The sequence below is a fragment of the Zingiber officinale genome, chromosome 2B (genome assembly GCF_018446385.1).
Source record: "Zingiber officinale cultivar Zhangliang chromosome 2B, Zo_v1.1, whole genome shotgun sequence".
Taxonomy (NCBI): Eukaryota; Viridiplantae; Streptophyta; class Magnoliopsida; order Zingiberales; family Zingiberaceae; genus Zingiber; species Zingiber officinale.
The window spans coordinates 64,640,548-64,653,369 of NC_055989.1; the positions used below are offsets into that span (position 1 = coordinate 64,640,548).

Here is a 12,822-nt window from a genome sequence, read left to right on the forward strand (position 1 = left end):
CGAACACATTCTATGTTCGTCTCACGAACTCACAACTTGAAGAAGAAACAACCTGTTTATGCTAGCAACTACACAAGGTTATTTTTGGCCAAGAGAAGAAGAAGAAGGATAAAAAAACCAAAAAGATGATCCCCCAAAAAGGTTACTTCACCTATATAAGGTTACTTCACAAATAGGTACATTTCCAAAAGGGTTACTTCACCAAAAGGTTACTTTTACTAATGACTTTTATACTCATTCAATGAATACAAAAGGTTTATGCCTTTTGGTCTCCCTTTTCATGAATACTTCATTAATCTCTATTAATGGACATTAATCCTCTTTGGTGGGTTGGATGTTAATATATTGGATTAACCATTAACTTAATATGTCATTAACCTAATAAGTCAATGAGTTTAACTCATTAATCTAATGAGTCTAATCTAAATTCATTTGAATCTAACTCAGTGAGTTAAATTCATATTAGACTTAACCCTATAATCTTATATGGTCCATCATATTTTAGTCAAACTAAAATAAATTCATCTTCAAACTAACATGTTCTTTGTGTGTGACCCAATAGGTTCTCGTAACGTTGGCAATATATCTAAAATCATTTTAGATACATAAGCAATGAGTGACATATCTAGCAACGCATCATTGTTACTCAAATGACGAGAATGTCAAGATCCGACCTAACGTTTCTATGTCTATTCTCTTGAATGATTTGATTCTTCTATTCTTGATATCTATATTGATCCATGAGGCATAGACTGTCTCACCCCCTTATCAATCTTTATGTTTCATGATCTCTAAGTAGACACACTCAATCAAATAAGCTCAATATCACATATTGACTAATTTGAGTATGACCATGTATTCTTGTGTCCTACTTAATCAAGGGGCCTACAGAAATTACTTCCACCATATGAAAGGAATATATCTCATTTACATCACTCACATCCCTCCGCATAACTTATTATATACCAGTGATTGACTTTATAGTTCACCTTATCACAGATGGTGTTTGCCAATACCAAAGTACACAACTCCTTATGTAGATTTCAGGTCTAAGAATTATTCATACCAATAGTTACTATGAGAATGTTTATGATACTCATATGATGATCCATGAAATATTCTCATGATGAGTCAATTCAGTATATATTATCTAATATATATCTATGTGTCAACATGATATCTCATATCCATAACTTGTGGAATTAAGTCATTAATTGACCTATATTGTCCTTGCATATTAATGTTTGACTAAGAATAGTTAAGAGTAGTGTTTATATATATATATATATATATATATATATATATTTCCACTATCAATTCAACCAATTGATATATTGTAAACTAGAACATACCACCTTAGAACATTATTATACTTATTCATCTAGCACAGATCTTAAGTAAATATAATAACCATTGCTTTTTTTTAATAAAATATGATATAATATATCCTAATCAATTAACTCTTAATTGGCTCTTAGGGCTTACACTAACACCCCTTCCTCTTCCAATCCATTTACCTTCCTCTATCAATGGAGGAAGGGGAAGAGACCTTCTACACCTATTTAAGATCGTCCAAAGCAATCTAAAAGAGGTACATAGAGGCAAGAACAAATCATAAGTTTTGGTTCGTCTATTATCATCGAGTTAGGATTTGGTTTGTGAACTTTTAAGGAGATGTCTGATTTTGTGATTGCTCTTCCGACAAGAAGCCCAAAGATCACGTTTTATCATCGCTAATTGCACACAAAGAATAAAGGATCATCTGCAAGTCACTATAAGTTTTACATATTTTGATTTCTATACTCATATTTCAAGTATTTAAGAACAACAATTAGCATGAGTGTTTTTTAAGGTATGAATTCATAAATAATTCTTAGTCTTTGTTTTGACTCTCAAAATAATACAAATTTTAGTTTTATACTTATTCTTTTAATTTTATATTAATGCTAGTAGAACAATATTTAGATTTAATATTGATTTTCTTAAAATAGCACAAATTCTAAATTTAAATTGATGCTCATGAAAAAGCATAATTTTTAATTCTATATTTATGCAAGAATTACAACTTATAATTCTATATTGATGCTTCTGAAGTAACATAACACAAATTTATATTGATTTATTGATAGATCTATAATTTAAAATATCAAAATCTAAGATTTATCAATATTTTTTAAAAATATTGATATAAGATATAAGTTTTATCAATATTCCTGAAGAATATTGATCTATAATCTAATACATATCAATATTCTTGAAAATTTTTGATTAAAGATAAAATATTTATTAATATACCTAAAGAATATTGAAATATATATATTTGTTTTGATTATATTATAAAATACTTGTTTAATATTTGTTTCCTTATAATTTTTATTACTATAATATTTTTGTGTGACCATAAATATTTGATTGCTTCAAATATCATAAAGCTTAAATTTGAAATATTGAACCTAACTAAAAAAAATTATTTGTCATAAATTTTAGATATGAGATTCATCTTGTCTCTAAAAGCATAGGAGATAAAATAAAAGAAGGAAATAATGAATCCCTACTGGATCATGCAAAATCATTTATTTTTCTTCGTCATCATCTTGATGAAAGATTTAAAGTTGAGTATCTCATTGTAAAAACACCATAAGAATTTTATAAAAAATTGAATGAAATATTTGATCATTAGATAACTAGTTCTCCCAAGAGCCCATCACGAATGGATGTATCTTTGCCTGTAAGATTTTAAATTTATAAGCGATTATAATTCGGACTTTTCATGATTAGCTCCAAGCTCACACTTTATGGAAAGAAAATTACTGATTAAGATTTATTAAAAAAAAATTCTCCACTTTTCATATATCAAATGTGCTCTTACAATAGCAATACCATAAATATAGATTTAAAAAATATTCTAAACTTATCTCATGCATACTAATTGTTGAATAGAAGAATGAACTATTCATGAAAAATTATCAATTGTGCTCAATTAAGTCTATATCGTTTTTTTTAAACAAATGAGACTTAACTCGTATAACCAGTCATGAAAATTTAGCAATGAAAAAGTAAAAGAGAAATTGAAAGAATATAAAGATAAGTGTAATAAATATGAGATGGATGGAACTTGGTCTCGTGTCATATAAAAATAAATTTTACTCATTGACATAATTCATTTGGATATCTATGATTTTTATGTCTAATCAAATGATAATAATGGTCATTTGATTGATGGTGGTAGTATGCTAGTAAATATGGAATGATGGTCATTTTTAGTTATAGTGTCTTTTTTTATTTCAAATTTCAAATTTCTTTTAAATTGTCAACGAGAGTGAGTACTCTGTATCTTTATTTAATAAAAATTTCATTTATAAATTCTGCATAAATTATATTAGAATTATAACACTTTTACTTATACACTTATTCTTTAAAATTAATGATAAAGCATCATTGGACACTTTTACTTGTATATTTATTCTTTAAAATTAATGATAAAACATCATTTCATTGGAAAACATTTATTCTTTAAAATTAATGATAAAACATCATTTCATTGGAAAACATTTATTCTTTAAAATTAATGATAAAACACCATTTCATTGGAAAATTAATGATAAAACATCATTTCATTGGAAAACATTTATTCTTTAAAATTAATGATAAAACATCATTTCATTGGAAAACATTTATTCTTTAAAATTAATGATAAAACACCATTTCATTGGAAATATTTTATTGGAGTTAACATTTAGCTGAAAATAATATTATAACAATATCAAATACATCAAGAAAACTTATTAAAAATTATAGAAAAATAAAAATCATTTTATAAAATGATACAAAGTTATATATTGAAAATCCACTCTATGCTAAGAAAATCAAGTAAAAATTTACTTATACAAAGTTATATATTGAAAATTCACTATATGCTAAGAAAATCAAGTAAAAATTTATTTAGCTTTGAAGATATCCGTCCAAATAAATATCATATTGATGAAAATAATATTAAATATTTTTTTATTATATCATTATATCTCGCAAAAATAGAGAAAAAAAAAATTGTGGGCATTCCTTTTGTGGGATGTATTGTACAGTGAAGCTGCAAGTCAGCCACCCCGACGAATCAAATGGTGCAAAATCCACATCCAATTTGCCTACATAAAAAATTAACAAGAAGCTGATTTAATATTATGGTATGTCATACAAGTCAAAGCAATGGACAATACTATCTCACAACGAATCAATCAGCCTGGTTGCTTAACTAATCACCCACAGATACCACCTACAAAGAATCCTCTGGATTTGGAAAATCAATAATGTCCAATCTAAAGGGAATAGATCTTGGATCGGATCCGATCGACTCTTTTGTCATTGTTGTAAGAATCTATGGAAACATGGCAATGAGTAGCCTCCTGAAAGCCATAAAGAAGGCATGCAAATATCCTGATTTTAAGCTCTTGCTGCAACATCTGGGAGATGTGCAGGAAACTGAAGTACTTCAAGGCTTCATATCCCTTCTTCCTTCATGGAAATCTTGAGTCAGCAATAAATTAAAGGTAATAATTATAGTCAAGTTTGTTTCGCAAAATTATGACTAAGCATGAAGCAGAAGACGGGCAATTTATGCATCTATAGCTCAATTTCAAATATTTTTTTCTTTTAGTTCGTGCCATAATGAATGAATGAGATACATATGATGCAAAGTACCTTCATGAGCTTCTGATTTGGACTTTTGGATAACATCCTCTATTTCATCCACAATTGCGTCGTGACAAAAGAAGTACTGCTCCTGAGAATCATAGTAGAAAGTATTCAGTGGTAGAACTAGTAAGCATCGTTGATGATTACCCCTTCTACTAAATTAGATGGTAGCGATGGCATTCTTAGCTCAAGTTGTCATGACATGAAATAAATTGACCAAAATATATAAATGAAGAATCACAATTAATTAAAGCAAGTATACTTTAGGAATTTTCTAGTGGTAACAATGAGACCCAATTAACTCTCATTTCATCAAATGTTCAACATGCATAAATATACATCGAATTGGTCCATTGCCTTGAACATGTAATAACCATGACTTTGTTAGAAGAAAATCACCTTCTAATGATTATCATTAATGACGGTGGAATGTGAAAACTATTTGTTTGTTTATGCATGCGAAAACACGCAAGCTAAGATATCGGCTCTTCACTCACCTAAATCATAAATCATTCTAATCGCCCAAAATTATTTCAGATTCTACCTTTATGACACTAGGCACTTGCAGCCTTTATGACTGGCATTCATAAGTATGGCGGGAATTCTGACTTGGGTGCAAGCAATTCCTAGAGTTCTGAAGAACTTCAATAATACATGGCAGATGACATAAAGCTATCGGCTAATCTGGAAAGGTAACTTGTCTGATACGTGAATATTTAAGTTGCATGCTTCAGAAAATAAAATAAAGTCATTAAAATTCTAAAAAAGTAAATATTTACCCCACCATTCATCTCTAATAAATTTAAATTTGTCAAAAAATTAGATATTTAGTTTATTTCTATTTTCTCTAAGAAACAAAAAATGTTAAAAAGAAATTTTCCCAACCAAACACTTATGAAGCTAAAATTGGTAGTTTTTTTTTTTAAAAAAAAAACTGCGCCAAAGGATGTGTACCACATCCTCGTGAACTCGTATGCTACTAGGTAGAAAACATGATTGAGAATCTAAAATAAGATACCAATGTCTGGACCATCCCAATCCGTTGAGATCTGAACTCAGCAACAGTTTTCATGAGGTCTAAGGAAGACATATCACCAATGAGAACCCTTTGGATTGTGTTGTGTATGGCACAATATGTACCAGTTCTTCCAATACCTGCACTGAGTGATAGCAAGATTGTGTGAGACAGTGGAGCCGTAGGAAGTATATTGAGACAAAATAGAGAAAACTTTAGATTTAAACCTGCAATGCACAACAATAGGGCCATCTTTGGGTGGGACATGATATGTCCTTTTTAAAATTTCTCGAACTGCTGAAGTATCACTAGGCACTCCATGATCAGGCCATTCAGGATATTGGATGTGGAGAACAGAAAGGGCTGGCATCACCAACTACCAAAAAACCACAAAATATAACATCACAACATCAGAGATTAAGGATCAAGTTTAAAGTTCAATAATGAGAAGCTTCTATAAAAAGATAATAAAGACTTAAAATTCAATCGAACAACAGAATTACTTGAAACTAAACTTAATCTCAGATAAGGTTATATAGCAATACAACTTCAGCTGCTTAGTACCAAATAATTCAAGCTCATTGAATAATGAAAGAACTAAACATTAGCATCAAATACTGGTCAGAGATGCCAATAAATCAACAAGGAGCCAAACCACATATGGACCTTTCTTTAGAGAAGCCAAAAAACATTCAAATAATGTTAAATGAACTAAATAGTAGCGTATAATGAGAACATCAAGCAGAAAGGTGAGAAATTATTTACAATAATCACATTATAAAATTGAGTAGATTGCTCAAACTCCCCATGCAAAAGGCTGAAAACATAGTTTATGCATACTATTCATATAACATCAGGGTTTCAAAAAAAAAATCAGCATATGTTTCACCTCTCTGTGTTTCACCTCCAAGCAGCGAAGAACTAATGAAGAAACATTACTTGTATACTTGATCTCAACACTGACTCTCCCAAATTGTCCACACCCATTGTTTGCTGGAAGATAATTGGCACATTTTCTCATCATCTGCCAATTTTTCCAAGATAAAGATTATTGCTTAAGAAAACTAAACATGATAAAAACAACAATGAGAACCTCTAAAAAAAAAGAAGAATATGACAAGCATTCATGGACACAATATGGTGCTACATGTGCCAAAGGATAGAGATGATTCTTAAGCTAGATGAACAGTATCCTCTCTGAAATAGCCCAAGAGTTGAATTTCTTGACTAACTCCATTTTTAAGAGTCAATGAAGTTATAGCGCCTAATTCTGACATTCGTGGTTTTATCCAAACTGAAAAAAGCAAAACATGATATTCCTTTTACATCAAGGGAGTAGTTCCAACTTCAAAGACAGGTCAAATTGAGATGAGTATCTTTGAGTTTTAACTTTTAGCTTGCACCCAATTTTTAATGGATATCACATAGGATCTTTTTTTGTGTATCGGTTGGATGACAAACACATTTAGTACATTAATTAAAATATTTCTGCATTCATAAATGATATAATTTATGAGCTTCCAATAAAATCGCTCTTTACAAATAAAAAGTCACTCAAAGCACAATTGCCAGTAAGTACCACAGTCAAAGTCTCGAGGTTCAAGTGGGTCTAAAATGCAGTTAGACAATTGAGCATCATGCATCCAATTTTTGTATAATTTTTATTTCAACCGAAGGGCATGTGATCCCACAGGACTACAAAGTCTAATAACTTCTTCAATCTATCCTTGTCAAGCTACAAGAACCTATTAAAAATTTAAATGCATAGATCATAACTTCTTTAAAAGGCTGAGTTTTTAGGACAAGTGATCAATTGATCAACTTTGAAATGATATTAAAGCAAAAGATCGTGTTTGGATCATGTTTTTAAGGGTTATTTTATATATTGAGAAGCTTAGGAACTCATGTCATGTGATAAACATGCCACATTAAACAGGTAGAGACTAAGGAAGGGGATGAATTAATCTGATCCCAAACACCGACTATTCACTTGGTATTATAGTCAAAGCTCAGGTTCACCTCGGACTATTTCAACGGCGCTCCTGCCATGATCGATGAGTTGATTGCTCATGTTCTTACACTTCATCAAACAATCCAACCACTTCAATGGAATATGGTACCAGCATTGTCAGCTCACTCGTCAAGATCCACATTAGCACCAATTCCTTCATTTGCCCACCTCCACTCCCCCCTCATCATAGAAGTTGTCAACCTTACAAAATGGATATTACCACCCTTCTAAAGCTATACAATATAAGGAGAATCTTAGACTGTAGAGGAATGCACAATAATCTCAACATTATCAACTTTTGAGTGTAAGGTTTCATCTTGCCCAGTGAAATGTGAATCTTAGACTAGCTTCCCTAAGTTTGCATTATCTCTTCTTGTACTTCTCCTCCATTTGTTTCATGTATTTGCCTCTAAACTATCACCCCTTCTCAACTAATCCGAATATAGTAACTAGGCCAGGATAGAAATCACCTAGTGCAATTAAGTGAGCATTAAGCATATCATGTCTTGAAGTCTGAACAAGACTGTAACATGGGTCATTCTCCCTCCTTCTCCTTTAGCTAATTTAGATATCCCTATTGCTCCCAATCGCTCATAGGAAAGATCCTCATCCGCTATACTTCAATCTCGTTGTCATTATGATATATCTCTATTTCAAATCATCTCTTCTCTCGGCATATAGAATTTTTGTTGTTTCTTTATCCTAGCTTATTATTCCTAGGAATTGGAAGGAGGCTATAGTTGATCCTAGATGGAAGGAAGCTATGTTTTGAAGAGATCAGAGCTTTGGCAAAAAAAAAAAAAACAAAGTTGGAAACTAGTGCCTTTGCTAGAACGAAAGTGACTTGTTTGATGCAAATGGGAGTACATAGTTAACAAACACCAAAAAGAAATTTGGATCGACTTAAAGCTTGCTTGATTGCTAAAAGATATAACCAAATCTATGGTTACTACGTTGAGACCTTTATGCTTATTGCTAAGATAAATTTAATTCGAACTCAAATTTCATTTGCAACAATACTAAATTGGAAACTACATCAGTTGAATGTAAAAATTGTTTACTTATAATGGAGATTTATAAGAATAAATATATATGCATAAAACTTCAATTTAATAATCAGGTTACAATGATAAGGTGAGTTAGGGCATGATTTGATATATTTAGTCGAGTGATAATTACAAATAAAGAAATTACTATCACACTATGCTCTTCAGACATAATGAAAGGAAGAAGACTACACTAATTGTGTATGTGGATAGTATAATTGTTGTTATAAGTGATGTAAATGAGATTAATAGGCTGAAAAATTAGTTAGGCATTGTGTTTGATGTGAAGGATTTAGGTTACTAAAGGTATTTTTTAGATATTGAACTGATTCAACAAACACATGTCATATTCTCGTCATAGAGGAAATATGTTAGACGATTGATTGAATCTGGATTACTTGGTTACAAGCCTATCATAACTGATACAAAAATTCAATTGGCAGATTAATTTATCTCCTATATGTAAATATCCTATGGTGATTTTGATGTGATCAACTCAAGTCAAGTTAGGTCATGTTGTGCTTTGATGCCTTGTGTCTAAATCTGCAGAAACTTAGGAGCACAGGAAGTCGAGCAAAAGACGCAACTAGCGAGAAGGACGACAAGGGAGAGAGTTGACGGGTTCGGTGCATTCGAGTGACGAGGCGCTGCGGAAGAGTATGCTGGCAAAGGAGAAAGAAGCGCGCGGTGTTTCCGAGGGATGAGAAACCGAAACGGAAAATTGCTCGAGAAGGCCGAAAAATAAGTTCGGGTAAGCCCTATTTCAGATGGCCGAAATCACCCAAGCGAGTAGAGCCGGAATGAGGAGAAACCTGACAGTCAACAGGCGGTTGACTGTCCAACCCGGTTCGGGCGCCCGGACCCATGGGGGCAGCCAGGGCGCGAGCCCAGAGCACCCTGGTCGAGGGCTGGTTCAGCCCAGTCTGAGCGCCCGGACCAGAAAACTCTATCTGCGCCACGCTGTCGTGATCTGTTGCATCGTGGATAAAATTTTATCCACACCCAGACGCCCAGAACCCTACCAAACGTCCGAATCAGGTCTATAAATACAGCCAATTTCAATAGTTAAAAACAACACTTGTAAACGAATTCTCTTTCTGTTCTACTACTGTGTGAGTTGTCAACGTTGTAAGACGCAACTCCACCCAAAGGAGATCTTCATAGTGAGCTTCACTTGTCTTGCATTAGCAATCCTCTGATTGCAAACCAAGTAAATCATTCTTGCCTCTGTCTTTATTTTATGAATATATTTTCTGTTATTATACAAGGGTTTGCCTGGAAGGGGAGGCTTGGCGCAACGGTAAAGTTGTTGCTTTGTGACCAAAAGGTCACGGGTTCGAATCCTGGAAACAACCTCTTGCAAAAAACAGATAAGGCTGCGTACAATGGATCCTTCCCCGGGACCTCGCATAGCAGGAACTTCATGCACCAAGCTGCCCTTTTTTTATACAAGTGTTTGCCTAACTTAGTCCGAAGATCGAGAAAGGGTACATTTATTTTTCAGGGCTATTCACCCAAAACCGCCGGGCAAGGGATCAACACTATATACCAGACCTAGTAATACATATATTGCATAAAAAGGTATGCATAATCCAATTGAGCATCATATAGAGGTTTTGTATATCAAATTTTAAAAAATCTTAAAAATTTCCTAGTTGAGATTTGGTTTTCACTAGGCAAGATGATTTTAAAATAGAATGTTACATTAATAGTGATTGGGTTACATTCATGTAGGTCCCTCCATCTACAAGTCAGCAGGTGGAGGGGTGTTTCAAAATTGATGCATAGCCTACCATCTACAAAGTGAAGCTTCTGTGATCGATGTCGTGAACTTCTGTCTCCCCCTTCTCCTTTGCTCTTCCCCTTCTCCTCTTTTAATGTTTGGCACACCCACTAACAGCTGCACTCAGCAGCCATTTATGTGTCATTCTGGACGGGGGTCGAAAAGTCGACTTAGGTTGAGATTTCAAACTTGCTTGGTTATAATACTTTTTTCTTCTTCTATTGTTAGTAAGATAGGTTAAAAGATTTTTATGCGCCATTTTAAAGGAAACTGTTGTTAAGGGATCATTTTATACATTGAGAAGTTTATGATAAACATGCCCTATTATATAATTAAAGATTAGGACAAGGTGAATTAATCTAATCCTAAATCCCTGTTTATACTAATCCATTGAGTGTCAATAAAATATATGCCTAATTAGTTAACAAAGTCCAATCCAATTCAATTTACAATAGGTGGGGAAGGTAATGAGAACATAGAAGTATGGACTAATCACTTTCCCAACAGCTTAAACCTTTGAGATAAGTAGTTAATCTTGTTTTAGAATATCCAAGTAAGATAATATAAAAGGTTTTTTGCTCAATGAAATCCACCTTTAGATAATTATTGATACATACTAGCAAATTGTTGTGGTGTATATATTTCAATATATCAATTAAAGTGTTGAAGTAATTTCAAAAATCTAATAAGATCACTAAATTTCATAATCATAGTACTGGCAATCCTTTTTCTTTCTAAGTCACGGCTTTAAGTAAGCTATAGCTTAACTTCAACATGGTTATAAATTGTGAAGAATATGAAGTAGAACTAGATGGATGTCAACAAAAAACATGATTGCAAAGTAGATTGCAGTAAAAAAATACCTTGTGATTATCAGCAAGGGTTAGCATTACAATTACAGGACAGCGATACTGAAATATCATTTCCCAGAAATCTTCACATGTTTCAGGAAGTGGACCTTGCGTAGCAATAAACTGTGAAACATTTTCACCAGAAGCAACCTGCAAAATAGTTTTGACAATAACAATTGTTCCCAGAGAGTTTCATCAATTGGTTCCGCAGGGAATACTCAACATGAGAAACCCAATAAAACTAAATGTCAGTGCTATGATTATACCCCAATAAAGCTTGCATTGATATAACCATTCCCCTTTGAGCTGCTTTCCCTCCTAGAACCGAGAGCGATCAGGTTGCCATCGACTGAAAGAAATTGAACTCAAGAAATTTTTTTCTCTTTCGAAGTTCCAAAAAAAAAAAAAATAGAAACTTAAATTGATTATCTGAAAACAAAGATTACAATTACTCAGTGTAATTACATGGTAAAACATCCGTGTAACGGTTTTTCTGTAGATTCACATATTGCAGAGCCACAGAACACTTTCTCATCATTTCATCCTTGGTAAACCTCAACTCCTGATTACAAAGAAGAACCTTCCTGTATCTCAGATGTATAATCGAGATAATAAAATACTAACTGAAGCAATACCCAAATTTAAAAAAATGCAATGAAAAAGAAAAAAAAAACAAAATCCAAAAAAATTGAGGAAAAAGCACATTGCTAGATTTAGATGGGAACAAAAGGCGTCAATCGAAACAGAGTAAAGGAACCTGGAGGCGATCAAACTCTTGATGGATCTTGGCAGGGGTTCTGAGCTTCTTCTTGAAGAAAGCGAGGGCTTCAGAGCAGTGTTTCAGCTGCTCCCCAGAGAGCCGGAGCGGTGGCGGCGGATCAAAGCAGGCGTTTGTTGGGCTGTATGCGGCAGAGGAAGCGGCAGCAGAGGAGGCTACGGCCATCGCCGGAGAGTGAGCCCTGCGGCGCAGGCCCGTGCAGTTCCCCGTCGCTTCGGTTCGATCTCTTTTCTCTCCCTTCTCAAAATGTCGACACCTGCGATCGGAAGAGAGAGGGGGAAAAACAAAGATCGAGGATTGTTTACACATGACCCCCTAGATCTTTGAAAATTAAGCAACAAAGAAGTTTAAAGGTTTAACGTTTTTAAAATTACCCTTTAAGATTTTATTAACCTTAAAATACTCAACGTTTATTTCACTTTAGAATGTTTGATCTCTGTTTAATTGTTCTAATTATGATAATACAAAAAATTGAGCATATTTGACATTAATAAAATTTTAAATTGAATGCAAAATAATGAATCTCTAAAATTATTTAAGGGCATATATCATTGTGAGTTCTGTGGGGCCGATAATACTAGTATGTTTAAGATGAGATGAATATTATTTTTTTTTGTTTTTGCTCCTATTGTGAGCTTGACTTATTTTC

General features: G+C 33.0%; 1 protein-coding gene across 4 annotated transcripts; it reads right to left on the reverse strand.

Moving 5' to 3' along the window:
- Nucleotides 1–4,154: 4,154 nt before the first annotated feature.
- Nucleotides 4,155–12,450, reverse strand: LOC122045727 (protein-tyrosine-phosphatase PTP1-like). Of its 4 annotated transcripts, none has more exons than XM_042606075.1 (9): nucleotides 12,153–12,449; nucleotides 11,861–11,957; nucleotides 11,662–11,744; nucleotides 11,408–11,545; nucleotides 6,594–6,728; nucleotides 5,932–6,080; nucleotides 5,708–5,849; nucleotides 4,696–4,777; nucleotides 4,155–4,505 (listed from the first exon to the last, which is right to left on the reverse strand). In XM_042606075.1, exons 1-9 carry the CDS (start codon nucleotides 12,336–12,338, stop codon nucleotides 4,495–4,497), a joined length of 1,023 nt encoding a protein of 340 aa, XP_042462009.1. In that variant the 5' UTR covers nucleotides 12,339–12,449; the 3' UTR covers nucleotides 4,155–4,494. The 4 variants fall into 4 exon arrangements, 3 of the variants coding, with proteins under 3 accessions (XP_042462009.1, XP_042462007.1, XP_042462006.1); XM_042606073.1 differs by having other exon boundaries at nucleotides 4,155–4,509; XM_042606072.1 differs by having other exon boundaries at nucleotides 4,155–4,521.
- Between the last annotated feature and the right edge of the window lie 372 nt (nucleotides 12,451–12,822).

What these genes read in the sequence shown, in the direction of transcription:
- LOC122045727 (XM_042606072.1), bottom strand. Translation starts at nt 12,338, where the DNA reads ATGGCCGTAGCCTCCTCTGCTGCCGCTTCCTCTGCCGCATACAGCCCA. An exon ending in TGGAGGTGAAACACAGAGAG is followed by an intron (nt 6,081 to 6,593) that starts GTGAAACATATG and finishes GTTTTTTGGTAG; the next exon opens with TTGGTGATGCCAGCCCTTTC. An exon ending in TTGGGATGGTCCAGACATTG is followed by an intron (nt 4,778 to 5,707) that starts GTATCTTATTTT and finishes TATGATTCTCAG; the next exon opens with GAGCAGTACTTCTTTTGTCA.